Genomic DNA, 19528 nt, shown 5'->3' on the forward strand with positions numbered 1-19528 from the left:
ACTCCTACTCAATAGGTGGTGATGCTTCTGTATTTTATATTAACAAACTCCCAAGTTTGGTATCAACAGTGTTCAGCCGAAAGCTAAACATCACTGCCACTCCTATTATGGCAAGCAACAATTGTGTTATATGTCTCTGGTCCCGCCCTCTGTCCTCATGTGGGTGGGGTTGCCGTAGTAGCACCCTAACTTGTGTAAAGCCACTGACATTGCAGTTTTCAGGAGCAAGTATCAAGCTTGCTACCTCTGCTAAGATGTACCTTTTCGTGACCATCTTCTACAGTGATGCCTCATGACAGTGTCTAGGTGGTGGATGGAGTTACCAGTTAATTATCTGAAGTGAAACTTCTCCCCTGGGCAGCTGCCCAGAGCGTCTGCAAATTACACGACTCTAATGTTACTAGTTATCTCCAGTAACCTAAATGCTACCTCTTTTGCCTGCTCTCTGTATTGTGTCTCTGGTTTCCTACCATGGAGTGCCCTTGATGGGTCCAAAAAGCCTTAAGTGTAACAATGTACAAGTCATTATATTCTCAACATATTATAATAGCAGCAGAAACAATGTATCCCTTGTGTAATTAGGAAGAGATCTCAAATCACTCCTTTTGTTGAGGATGCTAGTGGTCTTGGCCTGCAGCTCTGTGCAGCTGCTGCTACGTTGAAATATATTCCTGCAACACATTTTGCAATCAACTTAAATCTAATCACCTTGTATGTTGGAATCGGATTTCATTTTAAAAGCAACAGTTGTGTGATACACAACTCACTCTATGCAATCCACAATGCTGCAGAAAAAACTGATCAGCTGGATGCCATGTTTCTTGAATTTCAGTATTTTTTTTTTTTAAATCTGTTCTATTAATTAATTGATGGGAAACACACTTGCAAAACTTCTGATCAGATATAAGGAAGCATTGAGGTTTTTTTTTTTCCCTATGGTACTCAATCTGTTACGACAAAATGGGCCCACGGGAAATGTTACAAAGTTTCCATTACTCACAATATACTGAAATGAGTTGGAGATCTACTGACATTGTCAGCTTAGGTTGTTTGTGGGTGGTACTGTTGGTATACAGAAATAATCTGTCATGAAGACCAGTGCACCTGGTGCAGCAACTGGAGGCTCCCTTTGATCTTAAGTGAAAAATAATACTTGCAGGAACAGAAACATTTGCCCTTGTTTGTTTCAGGAGTTTCTGGAAGACGTACAGTAATATATTTCTTGACGTGTCTTGAAACTTCTGCACTTTCTGATTACTAGTTATGTGATCGTCTCACCTCATTATTCTGTATGAGTGCCACCGGGTATTGGAAATTTGTAACTGATCCTGGGACTTATTGGCAGAGGCATATTTAAACTATCTCTTTTCACTAATATTTCCTAGTTATATTACTTTTCTTGCATTACAATCAGTTGGCAGTCTCTGCAATAAGTTTTGATTATATCTAGATCCTCAAAGTCAGGAGCATTGTATAATGTGTGGTGTATCTGTACACAATGGCATCACGTATAAACGGCACCTGTAAGTTACAGCCTAGTCTTTTATATGAGTCATGAAAGCCCTATAACACCTCTCTTTGCCTGCACAGTGGTGCTTTTGCTTCAGACAATACCTCCCACTTAAGAAAATATGCTGTGTTCTACTTGCCAAGGCCTCCAGTCAAATTGCATATCACGCCTCACATTCCTTAAGCTTAAATTTACTTACTAAATGACTGTGCAGGACACATTGGAAGCTTTGCTGAAGTCAAGAAATACATAATCAGTTTTCACATTCTCTAGCCTTTTGACTACCATGAACAAGTCAGAGTACTGAATTCCACGTAATTGGTAGATGTGCAATCCATATTGGTCCTTATAGTTGTTTAGTCTCCACAAATGATGTTATATGCTAGCATATCACACATTTCTTATTCCTATAATTATTCCTATACAGATATGTCCACATGGTGTCTCTTTCCCCTTGCACTAATGCAGACCCATGGGAACAGAAATTAGTGGGAACAACGTACAATACACATGGCCCTCTTATGTTCACACTTTTCCTCATTGTTCGAGCAGTCTGTTAAGCAGCCATTTCCTTCCTCAAAGTTTGTGTAGTGTTTAGTGTGCTGAAAGGTATTAGAAAAAGAAAACTTGAAAAAAACTATGGGTAAAACAGTATCTAAAAACAGTGATACTGTATGAGAGAAATATAAATTTTGTTTGCAAATTTCAGAAGGAGTTCAAAACAAGATTTTGGTTTTGTGCTTGGGAAATTGAGAATACGTATCTCTACGCCAGATAGTTTTTCATAATGTAATTTCTGCAGCCATAAAGCTGACAATAACATTTTACCCATTTTTGTTTTTCATTTCTAACACATGGCTCCCCCCCCCCCCCCCCCCCCCCCCCCCTCCATGAACCATGGACCTTGCCGTTGGTGGGGAGGCTTGCGTGCCTCAGCGATACAGATGACCGTACCGTAGGTGCAACCACAATGGAGGGGTATCTGTTGAGAGGCCAGACAAACGTGTGGTTCCTGAAGAGGGGCAGCAGCCTTTTCAGTAGTTGCAGGGGCAACAGTCTGGATGATTGACTGATCTGGCCTTGCAACATTAACCAAAACGGCCTTGCTGTGCTGGTACTGCGAACGGCTGAAAGCAAGGGGAAACTACAGCCGTAATTTTTCCCGAGGACATGCAGCTTTACTGTATGATTAAATGATGATGGCATCCTCTTGGGTAAAATATTCCGGAGGTAAAATAGTCCCCCATTCGGATCTCCGGGCGGGGACTACTCAGGAGGACGTCGTTATCAGGAGAAAGAAAACTGGCATTCTACGGATCGGAGCGTGGAATGTCAGATCCCTTAATCGGGCAGGTAGGTTAGAAAATTTAAATAGGGAAATGGATTGGTTAAAGTTAGATATAGTGGGAATTAGTGAAGTTCGGTGGCAAGAGGAACAAGGCTTCTGGTCAGGTGAATACAGGGTTATAAATACAAAATCAAATAGGGTTAATACAGGAGTAGGTTTAATAATTGATAGGAAAATAGGAATGCAGGTAAGCTACTACAAACAGCATAGTGCATGCACTATTGTGGCCAAGATAGATATGAAGCCCATGCTTACCACAGCAGTACAAGTTTGTATGCCAACTAGCTTCGCGGATGACGAAGAAATTGATGAAATGTATGATGAGATAAAAGAAATTATTCATATAGTGAAGGGAGACGAAAATTTAATGGTCATGGGTGACTGGAACACGATAGTAGGAAAAGGAAGAGAAGGAAACGTAGTAGGTGAATATGGAATGAGAGGAAGGAATGAAACAGGAAGCGGTCTGGTAGAATTTTGCACAGAGCATAACTTAATCATAGCTAACACTTGGTTCAAGAATCATAAAAGAAGGTTGTATACATGGAAGAATCCTGGAGATACTAAAAGGTATCAGATAGATTATATAATGGTAAGACAGAGATTCAGGAATCAGGTTTTAAATTGTAGGACATTTCCAGGGGCAGATGTGGACTCTGACCACAATCTATTGGTTATGACCTGTAGGTTAAAACTGAAGAAACTGCAAAAAGGTGGGAATTTAAGGACGTGGGATCTGGATAAGCTGAAAGAACCAGAGGTTGTACAGAGTTTCAAGAAGAGCATAAGGGATCAATTGACAGCAATGGGGGAAAGAAACACAGTAGAAGAAGAATGGGTAGCTCTGAGGGATGAAGTAGTGAAGGCAGCAGAGGATAAAGTCGGTAAAAAGACGAGAGCTGCTAGAAATCCTTGGGTAACAGAAGAAATATTGAATTTAATTGATGAAAGGAGAAAATATAAAAATGCAGTAAATGAAGCAGGCAAAAAGGAATACAAACGTCTCAAAAATGAGATCGACAGGAAGTGCAAAATGGCTAAGCAGGGATGGCTAGAGGACAAATGTAAGGATGTAGAAGCTTATCTCGCTAGGGGTAAGATAGATACTGCCTACAGGAAAATTAAAGAGACCTTTGGAGAGAAGAGAACCACGTGTATGAATATCAAGAGCTCAGATGGCAACCCAGTTCTAAGCAAAGAAGGGAAGGCAGAAAGGTGGAAGGAGTATATAGAAGGTTTATACAAGGGCGATGTACTTGAGGACAATATTATGGAAATGGAAGAGGATGTAGATGAAGACGAAATGGGAGGTAAGATACTGCATGAAGAGTTTGACAGAGCACTGAAAGACCTGAGTCGAAACAAGGCCCCCGTAGTAGACAACATTCCATTAGAACTACTGACGGCCTTGGGAGAGCCAGTCATGACAAACTCTACCAGCTGGTGAGCAAGATAATGAGACAGGTGAAACACCCTCAGACTTCAAGAAGAATATAATAATTCCAATCCAAAAGAAAGCAGGTGCTGACAGATGTGAAAATTACCGAACTATCAGTTTAATAAGTCACAGCTGCAAAATACTAACGCGAATTCTTTACAGACGAATGGAAAAACTGGTAGATGCGGACCTCGGGGAGGATCAGTTTGGATTCCGTAGAAATGTTGGAACACGTGAGGCAATACTGACCTTACGACTTATCTTAGAAGAAAGATTAAGAAAAGGCAAACCTACGTTTCTAGCATTTGTAGACTTAGAGAAAGCTTTTGACATTGTTGACTGGAATACTCTCTTTCCAATTCTAAAGTTGGCAGGGGTAAAATACAGGGAGCGAAAGGCTATTTACAATTTGTACAGAAACCAGATGGCAGTTATTAGAGTCGAGGGGCATGAAAGGGAAGCAGTGGTTGGGAAAGGAGTGAGACAGGGTTGTAGCCTCTCCCTGATGTTATTCAATCTGTATATTGAGCAAGCAGTAAAGGAAACAAAAGAAAAATTTGGAGTAGGTATTAAAATTCATGGAGAAGAAGTAAAAACTTTGAGGTTCGCTGATGATATTGTAATTCTGTCAGGGACAGCAAAGGACTTGGAAGAGCAGTTGAACGGAATGGAAAGTGTCTTGAAAAGAGGATATAAGATGAACATCAACAAAAGCAAAACGAGGATAATGGAATGTAGTCAAATTAAATCGGGTGATGCTGAGGGAATTAGATTAGGAAATGAGACACTTAAAGTAGTAAAGGAGTTTTGCTATTTAGGAAGTAAAATAACTGATGATGGTCGAAGTAGAGAGGATATAAAATGTAGACTGGCAATGGCAAGGAAAGCGTTTCTGAAGAAGAGAAATTTGTTAACATCGAATATAGATTTATGTATCAGGAAGTCGTTTCTGAAAGTATTTGTTTGGAGTGTAGCCATGTATGGAAGTCAAACATGGATGATAACTAGTTTGGACAAGAAGAGAATAGAAGCTTTCGAAATGTGGTGCTGCAGAAGAATGCTGAAGATTAGATGGGTAGATCACGTAACTAATGAGGAGGTATTGAATAGGATTGGGGAGAAGAGAAGTTTGTGGCACAACTTGACTAGAAGAAGGGATCGGTTGGTAGGACATGTTTTGAGGCATCAAGGGATCACAAATTTAGCATTGGAGGGCAGCGTGGAGGGTAAAAATCGTAGAGGGAGACGAAGAGATGAATACACTAAGCAGATTCAGAAGGATGTAGGTTGCAGTAGGTACTGGGAGATGAAGAAGCTTGCACAGGATAGAGTAGCATGGAGAGCTGCATGAAACCAGTCTCAGGACTGAAGACAACAACAACAACACATGGCTGTTAACCAAATGGCTCCCAGTATAAGGAGACCAACCTTACCAAGTGCCAATGGCCAGTAGGGGGCGGATAAGTGGGTAAGGAAGGGACGCCCCCTTGTCCCAGGGATGAGAAATTGTCCCTAAAGGCGGAGGAACCATTAACATGGTCAACGGCAGGAGGATGCAGAAGGCAATGCGAAAGCACTGCATTAACAATCCCATACAGGATTCCCAAGTTTTCAATTCCCCCATTTGGAACTCGGGGGGGGGGGGGGGGGGTGGTATGTCTTGGGCAAGGCTGTAAGGAGTAAAGCAATAAAAGAACAAGAGAATTGGAACATGGAATGTCAGAACCCTATTAAAAGCTGGGAAACTAGAAGCGGTTAAGATGCTGATGGAAAAGTCTCAGCTGGACATATCAGGAATCTGTGAAACTAGATGGGACGGTAACGGTGATTTTGTGTCAAGGGATTTCAGGATCATTCATGGTGGTAGTGCTCGAACAGGAAGAAATGGCGTCGCTATAATTTTGAGAGGAAAATGGAAGAACAGCATGTTGAACACACACACCACTGCAGTGATAGGATAATGATGATTGAAATTAAAGCACAACCCATGGATTTGTATGTAATTGCAGTTTACTTACCAACAACAAATGGCAAGGCTGAGGAAGTAGTAGTAATATATGAGCAAATTGATGATTTAATGAAACTGGTTAAAAAAAAAGGACAATCTTATCATTATTGGTGATTTCACTGCATCGATTGGTGAAGATAACAAAGGATTATGGAATGGCAAGTTTGGGCCAGGAAAAATGAATGCTAGAGGACAAAATTTGCTAGATTTCTGTGAACAGTATGAGATGATAGTCACCAACACATGTTTTGAAATGCCCAAGAGAAGAAATTATAAAAGGAAAAGTCGAGCAGATGGCAAAAGGTATCAGTTATTTATATCCTAGTCAAGAAGAAATATATGAATCAAATAAAGTCTAGCCATTCACACCTGGATATGATATAGACAGTGACCACGTTCTAGTGATAGCAGACTATAGTAGCAGATTTAAGAAATATAAAAGAACTAACGAACACAGATGGTTTGTAGAAAAAATTAATGAAAAACAAGTAACTGCAGACATGAAAGATTGACCGATAACCTGACAGGTAACAGATAAGGATGGGGAGGATTGAAAGCGACTGTAGAAGTAGCTGCTAAAGAACTAGTAAGATTAAGGAAACAAGAACTGAGGAAACCATGGATGACCAAGGAAATACTAGACCTTATTGAAGAACAAAACAGGTTGAGGCAAAAAAATTTCGATAAGTACAAAAGAATAAAAAATGCAATTACACAGAAATGTAGATTTGAAAAAGAAAAGTGGAAGCACGACAAACATAAGGAAGTTCTACAAGATCTAAGTGGAGATCTAATTGATAGAGCTTACTCTACGAGGTGCATTCAAGTTCTAGGGCCTCTGATTTTTTTTTCTCCAGACTGGAAAGAGATAGAAACATGCGCATTGTTTTAAAATGAGTTCGCGTTCATTGTCAATACGTCCCAGAGATGGCAGCACCGTACGGCAGATGGAATTTTACCGCCAGCGGCGAGAATGAGAACTGTTTTAAATACTTAAAATGGCGACGTTTTCCTTACTTGAACAGCATGCAATCATTCGTTTTCTGAATTTGCTTGGAGTGAAACCAATTGAAATTCATCGACAGTTGAAGGAGACATGTGGTGATGGAGTTATGGATGTGTCGAAAGAGCGTTCGTGGGTGCGACAGTTTAATGAAGGCATAACATCGTGTAACAACAAACCAAAACAATCTCGGGCTCGCACAAGCCAGTCTGACGACATGATCGAGAAAGTGGAGAGAATTGATTTGGGGGATAGCCGAATGACTGTTGAACAGATCACCTCCAGAGTTGGCATTTCTTTGGTTTCTGTGCACACAATCCTGCATGACGACCTGAAAATGCAAAAAGTGTCATCCAGGTGGGTGCCACGAATGCTGACGGACGACCACATGGCTGCCCGTGTGGCGTGTTGCCAAGCAATGTTAACGCGCAACGACAGCATGAATGGGACTTTCTTTTCGTCGGTTGTGACAATGGTTGAGCTGTGGATGCCATTTTTCAATCCAGAAACAAAGTGCCAGTCAGCTCAATGGAAGCACACAGATTCACCACCACCAAAAAATTGGCTTTTTCCAACAATGAAAGACACTCTCTGTGGCCGCACATTCACCAGCCATGCTGCTATTGCCTCAGCGATTTTCCAGTGGGCAAAACAGACTCCTAAAGAAGCCTTTGCCGCTGCCATGGAATCATGGCGTCAGCGTTCTGAAAAATGTGTAAGTCTGCAGGGCGATTACGTCGAGAAGTAATGCCAGTTTTATCGATTTCGGGTGAGTAGTTAATTAGAAAAAAAAATTGGAGGCCTTAGAACTTGAATGCACCTCTTAAAATTAAGTCAATGCAGATATAGACAAGAACAAAAACAAATATGGTCAAGAATAAAAACAATGACCTACTTTTCGAATTAGAGAATGTATGCGAAAGATGGAAAGAGTATATTGCGGAACTATATGAAGGAGAAGATATTGCTAATGAGGGGGAAATTCTGGAAGAAGAGAGCAGTGTGGATATCGACATGATAGGGCCACCTATATCTAAAGAGGAATCCAACAGTGCCTTGAATGATCTAAGTAATGGCAAAGTGACAGGCACAGATAACATCCCAGTAGAAATACTGAAGGAAATTTGAGAATCAACAAAAGAGTACTTATATTCTTAAACATAATAAAACATCGAATAAAAAAGAAAATTGAGCCGAACCTAGGAGAAAACCAAGTTGGTTTCAGATCCAGAAAAGGAACTAGAGAGGCAATACTAGCTCTGAGGATGGTATTAGAAAGATGAATTGGAGTTAATAGGAAAACCTACTTGACCTTTATAGATTTACAAAAAGCATTTGACATGATTAATTGGCAATTGTTATTCTGAACAATAAAGGAAATAAATATCGATTGGAGGGACAGAAGATTAATCTGGAACCTATATAAAAGGCAGGAAGCAGAGATAGAAGTGAATGGTGTGAAGAAGAAAGCAAAAATAAGCAGGGGAGTAAGGCAAGGATGCCCATTAGCACCATATTTGTTCAACTTACTTATTGAAACATTTAAAAGCATAACCAAAGGAATTAAAATTAATGGGGAACGAATACACTGTATCCGTTTTGCATACGATATAGTAGAACTTGCTGACTCAGAAAGGAAATGGAGTTTATGTTGCTAAAATTTGCCAAATCCTTAGAGAATTTAATCTAAAAATAAATAAGAAGAAAACTAAAACTATGGTAGTAGGGAAGACAAAAGAAAATGGTAAAGTTAATATTAAACTAGAAGATGATGTTCTAGAGCAGGTTGAGAACTTCTGTTGTTTGGGGAGCACAATCACTGACAACAATAAATGTATCACAGATATAAAGAGAGGAATAGCCTTGGCAAAGCAAGCTTTCCAAAATAAAAGGAATTTGCTAACAAAAAAACAATCATTTAAGCCTAGAAAGTAGGAAAAAGTTTGCCAAAACTTTTGTCTGGAGTGTCTTAACTTACGAATGTGAAGTGTGGACTCTAGGAAAGGCAGAGAAAGAGAGACTGGAAGCAATGGAAATGTGGATATGGAGAAGAATGACGATAACAAGCTGGGCAGATAGAAAAAGTAATGAACAGGTCTTAAGAGAAGTGAATGAGAATAGAATGCTGCTAAATTATATAGGAAGAAGAAAATCAAAAATGATAAGGCACATAATGAGTCACAACCAGTTCCTAAAGAATGTATTTGAAGGAAAAGTTTTAGGGAAAAAACCAAGGGGCAGGACAAGAACTACATATTTTAATAACATCAAAGAAGATATGGAGATAAAATGATATGAAGAATTGAAGAGGATAGCAATGGAGAGAGGGATGTGGCTAAATCGACAAGGCATAGCTTTTAGTTTATGATGATGACGACAACTGGCAACTCATATATCAGTTTGAGCTGTTGGGGTGATTATTCCTGAACCTGAGAAATACTTGAGGAAGGTTCTTACTTAGTCATCATGTGAAGGTTAGTTGACTTTCAGTAGGACATTTGAAATAAGCCAGTTATGCAACTTCACTTAAAAATGATTATAGATTAGTAACATCTTTGGACTTGTCAAATTAGGGATCATGGTAGAGCCCTGAATCCTCTAGAATAGAGGTTGTGTTCTACATATTTATTTATTTATTTATTTATTTGCATCCTCAGTGTCCTTCATTGTAATTTCTAGTAGTTTGTTGAGGAGCTTCATCTGTTCAGTCTTTTGGGATCATCTTCTCAGTTAAATTTGTTTTGGAAGATAGAAATTAGCATGCCAGCCATCTTTGCCTTCTGCATTTATTTGTTAGTGTGATCAGTAACTAACAGAAAAGCTGATTTTAATTTGTTAGCTCACTTTTCATAGAATAAAAATGTCAAAGCATTCTTTTTTCATTTTGTGACAATTCAGCAAATAAGATTTTGCTTTCATATTGATTGAACTATTGTGTCTTGCAGTGAAATGCCACACTACAAGTAACCTTGTTTATGTGCGATGGTTGACAGAACAGTCAAGTTTTATATATTCCAATGCTGTTGCACCCTGAAACATTGGTAGGGAATTTATTGTGAGCCTTAGCTTTGGCATAGCATAAAAAGTTAAATTGACACATCCAGTTTAAGGTAGTTTTAGTATATATATTTTTTTTATTTTTACAGTTCTTCACTGTCGACCGTTACCTAAATACACTGCAGGCCATGCTATGAGCTGGGCATTGCAGTGTGCTAATGGTGTAGCTTATCTGCACAACATGAAACCAAAAGCATTAATACACAGGTAATTAATTTATATAATCTAATCAGTATATATAATCTAATCAGTATTAATAATCCCACAATTTCTCCCTTAAGAATAAGATACGTCCCAAAGTAGGAAACCAGAAGAGCAGCAGCCTACAAGTTTATGAACAGCGCGCATGTGACAATCTGAGAACAAATATTCATGTTATGACAACTGTACAGCTGTTCAAATTTTGCCAGTCCTTAGCCCTCACCAACATAGTCCTGCAAAACCATATCAACCAAACCCAAACCTCCTTGCAGTACCTTCTCTCCATCCACAAGATTCTCCTGCTATGCAATCCCAAATTCCCGAAACCCACAACACACATTGAAACTCTTGTCGTGCAGGGACTTGAGCAACATGCATGATGCCACCTCAAAAAGCTCTCTATCCTGTACACTAGCTACTCCCACCTTGGAGTGCCACTGTCCACCACCTCTACAACTACCTCCATACTCCCAACCTCCCCCATGCCCCCTCATAACTGACGAACCCTGTCTCGCAGACCTACTACACTTACCTCACCCTCCAAAACTCCCTCCCACCACCACACAGAATCCAGAACCTAAACAGACCCGCAACACAGTCATGAACCTTTCCTCCAGAAGCCTTAGCCCACAGAAATATCAGTCCTTTCCAAAGACCTCACCTTTTGCCCCACTCCCAAATTCAGTTATGCAGGACTTGTTAAAGATCTTCTGTCCTTCTCCCAGTCCCTATAGTGGAAACACTTTCACCACCAACCCTACCCATCAGACTCAACCAAAGACCAATACTGAACCTTGCCTAACTCAGTTTGCTCCTCCATCCAACCGTGATCCAACCCCACTGCCTCCAAACCACCCCGTGTTAACTTTCCAGAGTTTCTTAACCTCAAACCTTGCCTCACCATCGTTGCCCAAATCCCTCAACATGCAGACTAACCTTTCCTCCGCAGAAAGAGCTGCAGTCCACCATCTAAACACTAATCCCAACATCATAATCCTATACGCGGACAAAGGTTCCACCACTGTTGTTCTGAATCGCAAGGATTACCTGGTGGAAGGACTCCGCCAGCTGTATGATATACCTCCTCCCTTTCCCCCAACCATTCGCCACCCCCATCAGGCACTGCTGCTGCTCGCAGCAGTTGCCTGAGACAACAGCCCTGTATTTGAGTTGTGTGTGTGTGTGTGTGTGTGTGTGTGTGTGTGTGTGTGTGTGTGTGTGTGTTGTTGACAAAGGCCACTGGCCAGAAGCTTTAGGTGTCAAAATGTTTTTGTTTCACCTATCTGCGACTCAGCATGTCCACTACATGGTGAGTAGCGACTTTCCTTCTCAGAATATTGTTATAATGACATGGAAAGGATAGAGTGCTACTCACCACATAGAGAAGGTATTGAATCACAGACAAGCACTGTGAAAAATAGTGCTACAAATATTTAAGCTTTTGCCACGGTGTATACGCCCTGGGAAATACGGGAAAAACCCAAGAATTTTTTCATCCAGGAGAAAACTGGGAAAAACATGGGAATATTTTAGAATTCTGAGAAATTTTCAGTGTTTTAGTTTTTGGTAAAATGTTTGGAATTTTGACTGCTAAGAACTGATAGTCTAACAAAGAATATTACTGCAGAATTGTAGTGCAGCAATACAACATAAATGAGAGGGAAAAAAAAGTAAAGCTTAAGTTGCAAAGGAAATGTGCCATTTACAACAAAACACACTGCACATGCAAGCGTCTGCCAACAGCAACAGTACTGGCTAGTTTCAACTATTTCTGCATTTCAAGTGCACATTTTCATCTTCTAGCACGTATGGCATTATGCCATAATAAAGAACCAAACATGATATAATAGAGTACTGGTGCTTCAAGAAAATTTACATCCCGAAAACCACACTGAAAAGCTTAATATCAAGTCAAGGTCTACTTCAATGGGAATCTGGACATATGAATATGCACTTTAAGTATGCACTTTAAATGTACACATTTTAGTATGGTTTACGAAATTCTGATGATCTTGGTGTATTCTCGGAGGTCTTGTTTCTTTTGTGGCATAATGTACGATCTTTTAATGTTTTACACATACATATATAAGGGCTTCCTGCATCATGGTAGCAGCGCAAGCGCGATGTTGCCTGTTATCTGTGCTCTCTGGAAACTTCTGAAACGGACCTATTTCTAATAGGTCGCGGTAAAATATTGTGAATGGTGGTTTGAAAAGCGTTACTTTCAAAGTAAATATACTTTTACGTTAGTTGAATTATGTGCGAGAATGTATCATGAATTTCTTAAATCACAGAGTGTTTGAATCTCATTTAAACATCAGCTCTTTGATGACGAGCCATTTAGAAGAATTTCGAACCCTGATATCAGACATTTATGTCATTATTAAAAATTTTGCTGGCACATTTGTGTGATATATCTTAAAGTGTAACACGCGCAAATAAGATCAACATTACATGCGAAATCTGAGCTTCTCTTGCAGCTGATTAACCTTAGAGACCAATATTATATGTGAAAGCTTTGCTGTTCTTGTAGCAACACTATGTATATTAGTTTAAACTATTAACGTTCCCTGTTTGTGTGTTCATGCTACGTAACAATGATGTTGTTGTAGACTGACTACATCACGTGCCCTATGCTCTGAATATCCGCTGTCATCGGCTGCCGAGATCAGATGACATGAGCATGACTGGCTTACAGAAATACATCAGAATCTTGATTTCAATCATTCGGAAAGTAACATGTGGTGTTTAGTGGAATTCCAGTGTATACTTTCATAATAAAAAAATATGCAATGCCCATGTTGCTGCACATAAAAGATATTTCCAAAACATGTCTTTTTCTCTGCATTTCATTTTCTAAAGTGGCGGGAAATTCTACGCCCGTGTATGAAGGATTAATAAGGGAAAATTTACTGTCACTTAACACAGAAAAAGTGTGTTTTCACCCGGGAGAAAGTGTATTTTTAACTGGGAAATCAGGGAATTTTTCTTTCTTGTTCGCGTATACACCCTGGTGTAATACGGTGTGGATGTCGGGACGGTTCGGTGGCAGTGCTGGTGCTCCATCGTGTGTATCGTTTCTGGGGCACCACTGCTCTTCCCATTTCCTTTCACCCCCCTCCTGTTCTTTCCTCTTCCTGCTGCCCATACGTTTTGCACGATTATCCCTTCCCCTTGACTGGCCTGTGCTGTTTGTGTTGTTCCTCCCATATTTCTGCCATCCTAGATCGTGGGCCGGTGACCTCACAGTTTGGTCCCTTCCCCGAAATCAACCATCTAATCATCTCTACAATTTTCTAGCAATACAACATCTCTGTCCACAACACCATCATGGAACTTCCGACGTTATCCTTTTGGCCATTTGCATATATTGTGAGAAGGAATACACTGTAACACCCCCGTGGAGTAGGCTCAAAGTTATTTCTATGTCTGGAGATATCTTTTCATTGATAATGACGTGTTCTAGTTGCTAGAAATTTTCCAGTCCAGTCACAAAGCTAGTCTGATATGCCAACATTAGATTGTACTATAAAATTTTTTCGAATACTTTTGTAAAGTTTGGGAAGTGAACTGCTGGTGGGGATGACCCTTCTTGAAAAACAGCCTTTAGAGCACCTACGAAACTGATTAATTGTTATGGATTTGGGTCTTCATAGTATACTAGGAACCGTTTTAATTACTCTGGAGGTTATTTCATCCCATTCAGTTGAAGTTTTATTTTTTAAAGATAATACTGCTTTGTCTACACATTTAACTGCAATTTTATGTTTAGTTGGAACTTCTGTGCTGACTGAAGCTAGGGACATTACCTAGATAGTCACTTAACATTTACCATGCTAAGCCCTTAACTGCATGCCACTCCCTGTGTGCTGGCTGACTTTTTCTATTTTCAACAGACTTTAAATAGCTGTAAAGGATGTTTAGTTAGAGATACATAAAAGCTACAGGTATGGTTTAAAACTTTAAGGTTTCAACTTTACATGGGTTAACAGTCATGTGTATGGGGCATATACTGTTTCCAAGAAGTGATGCGGATTTCTCCTCGATTTTGCGAAAATAAATTTTAGTCAATTTAAAGAAGAAATAAATTTTGGAAAGTGATCATTTGACACTGAAAAGACATTTGTTATACCATTTGCACATAAAGCATAGCTACATACACATAAGTTATTTTGCATAGTGAACCACAGTGTGATAAAGCTTGAAGCACGGGGTGACACACAAACCTACGTCACACTCACTGCACTCATAAGAAGTATCTTTCCTCCCAGCTTTCCCAGTAATGTTCTTTTGTTTTCCACTACACACTACACAACGTCTTTGTGCTTTCTTTTTCCCTCTTGCCATTTCCACACGGTTCGTAAAATGTTTCTGCGACAATCGAGCAATTGTTGCAGATCCATGAGAATCCTCAATTCTCTCTCCTCTCTGTAACACTAACACAGTGCAGACCTCCTGTATAAACTTAGCAGTGCTCAGTTTCTTCTCATGGATGCAATTGTGCAAAATACAACCATTGGAAACTGCCATAATTATACAGTGAAAGGCAAGCTTTCTCCACCACTTCACTGTTTTGTGATAAAGTGCTCCATATGAAAGACGCTGATCAAAAAGGTCTACACCAGCTTTATGTCTATTGTAATCCAGCACTGCCACTGGTTTCAACTTCTCATTGCCTTCTCTTGTAGCAACAGGCAACATTGAGGATGTGTGCCTGGTACTTATCATCCACACATCCCTCTTGTCTTTCCATCGCAATACTAGTACGTCGTTCTTGCGGCGACCCCCCTGTGGGTTTGGGGGTAAGAATAGGCCCACGCTATTCCTGCCTGTCGTAAGAGGCGACTAAAAGGAGTCTCAAACGTTTTGGCCTTGTGAGATGGTCCCCTAACGGGTTTGACCTCCATCCTTCTAAATTTTCTGAAGAGCGAGCCGATTGGGGAAGGGCGCCTTACAAGGAGCGATGTGTCCATCTTGCATTACCATCTCTAGCCAGGTTTGTCGTCATCGCTTAGCAGTCCCGCTCACCTACCATCTCTTGGGCATGGATTTGTTCTTGGGTGCAGTTTATTGCAGTCTGCTATGCTGTGTCGCTTTATGCGCCAATGACAATATTGGACTACATCACCTGAAATCCAGCACGGTAGCCAGTCCGTTGTGGTGGGGCCGCCATGTACCCTGTTGGTTGTAGCCCCCTGACTACACAGGGATCGCTCTGCTGATGCCAGCGCCGTTAACTCCCCACGTATGCCAAGGAGTAGATGCCTATCTCCTTGGGGCATTGGGACTCCCGGCAATGGCCATCCTGCCAGGTGGTCGTTGCTGAGGCTGGGAGGCGCCTGTGGGGAGGGCCCTTGGTCGGAGTAGGTGGCATCAGGGCGGATGACCCGCAATGAAGCGTGGTACATCATCTCTTGCTGGCGGCCAGCCGCCAGCAGTCTCTAAGCGTTCCAGGGCTCAATACAACGCAACTACATATGACCCCAAATCGTTCCCCTCCCTGGCTACACCATGGGAGGAACGAAAGACTAAGGATGCCAGCGAAACATACTCGCCCCGCTACCTGGTGTGTACGAGAGCTGATGGTGAATCCTTTACATCCATGAAGCCTCAGTTCTTCGTCGAGCACTTAGAGGACAAGTTCGGGGAGGTGGAGGGCTTGTCCAAAATGCGCTCGGGCTCGGTTTTGATCAAATCGGCGTCTTCCGCCCAGTCCCGCCGGTTACTCGATTGTAACAAGCTGGGAGATGTTCTGGTTACAATCCCGCCCCATAAGAGTCTTAATATGGTCCAGGGCATAATATTCCATCGGGACCTTCTATTGCAGTCCGATGTCGAGCTTCGCGGCAATTTAGAGCGGCGAGGTGTTCACTTCGTCCGGCGCGTACATCGTGGTCCAAGGGATAAGCAGGTTGCCACCGGTGCCTTCATCTTGGCCTTCGAGGGTGATACTTTACCTGAGAAGGTCAAGGTGATGGTCTATCGTTGTGACGTCAAGCCATATATCCCTCCCCCGATGCGGTGCTTTAAGTGCTGGAAGTTTGGGCATATGTCTTCCCGCTGTACTTCCAGCCTCACATGTCGAGATTGTGGACGCCCATCACATCCCAATACTCCATGTGCTCCGCCTCCCATCTGTGTAAACTGCGGAGAGCACCACTCGCCTTGCTCGCCGGACTGCAGGATCTTCCAGAAAGAGCGCAAAATCATGGAGTATAAGACCCTGGACCGCCTGACATACACTGAGGCCAGGCAGAAGTTCGAACGCCTCCATCCTGTTCGAATGACTGCCTCTTACGCCGCGGCTACTACTGTTATGGCCCCATTAGCTATCCCTCAGACTGCCACCTCTCAGAGCCGGAATGCTACACCTGCCCCCTTGATGGTGGGGGGCACTGCACTCCCTGCTGCTCCTGCACTACCTGCCTCAGGAGCAGCAACCCTCCCCCCCCCCCCCCCCCCCCACCCCCCACCGCCCCAACCATCGGGGACATCAGTCCCCACTTCTAAGCTGGGGAAGCCTCAAACTTCCCCGGCTCGAATGGCACGGAAAGGGTCCCTTGGGTCCCTTCCTTCCCAGGTTTCCGCCTCTGGGAAGGGTGACGTCAGCCAATGGAAGAAAAGCAGACCAGCGGCTGGTCGCAGGGCTTCCCGCTCCTCCTCCGTCCTGGAGACTGACTCGCTGGAGCCCTCCCAGCCAATGAAACCCAAGGACCAGAGAGACAAGACGAAGAAGAAGGCCTCTAAGGCCAAGGAACACGCGGTGGCATCCACCCCACTGCTCCATACAGGCCCTAAGTCCGAGGATAAGGTGGAGATCCGGGCGTCCGCTGAGGACCTGGATCTCGCCGGACCCTCAGACACCATGGAAGCAGATTGTACTGGTCCTCCATCGGTGGCAGCAGGTGACCCAGTGGCGTGATCTGCCTCCTCGGTCCCTTCACGCCTTTTTCGGACATGGACAAAGCGATACTCCAGTGGAACTGCAGTGCTTTTTTCCACCACCTTGCTGAGCTTCGCCAACTCATCAGCAGTCACCCTTTCCTCTGCATTGCCCTACAGGAAACTTGGTTTCCGGCAATGCGGACCCCTGCCCTACGTGGGTATCGGGGTTATTACAAGAACCGGGCAGCTTATGAGAGGGTATCTGGTGGAGTCTGCGTCTACATCCTTAACTCTGTCTACAGCGAATGTGTACCTCTTCACACACCTTTAGAGGCTGTCGCTGTAAGGATGTGGACGCCTCAGCCTATTACTGTCTGCAGTTTGTATCTTCCGCCAGATGGTGATGTCTCGTGTCATGTGTTGGCTGCATTGATAGCACAACTGCCTCCTCCTTTTGTGTTACTGGGCGACCTTAACGCCCATAACCCCCTGTGGGGTAGCGCCGCGATTACTGGCCGGGGTAGAGATGTCGAGACTCTTCTCTCGCAGCTTGACCTCTGCCTCTTAAACACGGGAGAGCCGACGCATTTCAGCGTAGTCCATGGCACATTTTCGGCCATCGACCTTTCTATCTGCAGCCCCGGACTTTCACCATCCATCCACTGAAGTGTCCATGACGACTTATGTGGTAGTGACCATTTCCCCATCTTTCTGTCACTACCACAGCGTCACTCTTCTGAACGCCCCTCCAGATGGGCTCTGAATAAGGCTGATTGGGGCTTGTTCTCCTCTCTCGCCACTATCGCACCTCCTTCCCATGACACCATTGATGCGGTGGTTCAGTCGGTCACCACCGGCATCGTTTCTGCGGCGGCATCTGCGATTCCCTGTTCATCCGGGTCCCCTCGGCGGAGGACTGTGCCTTGGTGGGCGCCCGAGATCGCAGAGGCGATTAGAGATGGCCGGCGGGCTCTTCAACGCCATAAGCGGCACCCGTCCTTGGAGAACCTCATCGTGTTTAAACAGCTCCGTGCCCGTGCCCGACGCCTTATTCGCCAACGGAAGCAGGAGTGCTGGGAACGGTATGTTTCCACCATTGGCGTCCGTACCTCTGCATCGCAGGTTTGGGCTAAGATTAGGCGACTCCATGGCTATCGGCCATCTGTCTCTGTCCCTGGGCTTTCGCTGAATGGAATGGTGTGTCCTGACTCTGACACGATTGCGGACCGGTTAGCAGCGCATTTTGCTCAGTGTTCCGCATCTACGAATTACCCACTGGCCTTCCGCTCCCGGAAAGAGCGGTTGGAAAGTTGGAGGCTTTCATTTCACACGCGCCACGCAGAGTCGTACAATGCTCCTTTCAGCGACTGGGAATTCCAGAGTGCACTATCTGCTTGCCCTGATACGGCTCCTGGGCCAGACCGCATCCACAGCCAGATGCTGTAACAGCTCTCTGTGAATTGCCAGCGACGCCTCCTAGATGTTTTCAACCGCATCTGGGTTGAGGGTGTGTTCCCGTCTCAATGGCGAGAAAGCATCGTCCTCCCCGTGTTGAAACCTGGCAAGAACCCGCTGGAGGTGGACAGCTACCACCCCATAAGCCTCACCAACGTTCTTTGCAAGTTGCTAGAACGTATGGTGAGCCGGAGGTTGAGTTGACTCCTCGAGTCTCGAGGCCTTCCGGCTCCGTCTCAGGGTGGGTTCCGTAAAGGCCGCTCTGCCGTCGATAATCTGGTCTCCCTAGAGTCTGCCGTCCGTACAGCCTTTGCACGCCGCCAACATCTGGTTGCCGTCTTCTTCGGCATGCGGAAGGCGTACGATACGACTTGGCGATATCACATCCTGGCCACACTTCATGGGTGGGGTCTTAGGGGCCCGCTCCCGATTTTTATTCAGAATTTTCTGTCGTATCGTTCCTTCTGCGTGCAAGTTGCTGCGTCCCATAGTTCCTCCCGGGTCCAGGAGAACGGGGTCCCACAGGGGTCTGTCCTCAGTGTCTCCCTGTTTTTAATTGCGATCAATGGGCTCGCTGAGGCGGTGGGATCGTCCGTCGCAGCTTCGTTGTTTGCAGACGACTT

General features: G+C 43.4%; 1 protein-coding gene across 1 annotated transcript in view; it reads left to right on the plus strand.

Annotated features, from left to right (window-relative positions):
* LOC126336396 (mitogen-activated protein kinase kinase kinase 7-like) overlaps window positions 1-19528 on the plus strand; it is a 156014-nt gene that overhangs the window by 17708 nt on the left and 118778 nt on the right. Inside the window, exon 3 of the mRNA XM_050000073.1 lies at window positions 10454-10571. Within this exon, the coding sequence (XP_049856030.1) occupies window positions 10454-10571 (118 nt within the window). The remainder of the gene's footprint in view (window positions 1-10453; window positions 10572-19528) is intronic.

Source organism: Schistocerca gregaria, chromosome 2 (assembly GCF_023897955.1).
Source record: "Schistocerca gregaria isolate iqSchGreg1 chromosome 2, iqSchGreg1.2, whole genome shotgun sequence".
Classification (NCBI taxonomy): Eukaryota; Metazoa; Arthropoda; class Insecta; order Orthoptera; family Acrididae; genus Schistocerca; species Schistocerca gregaria.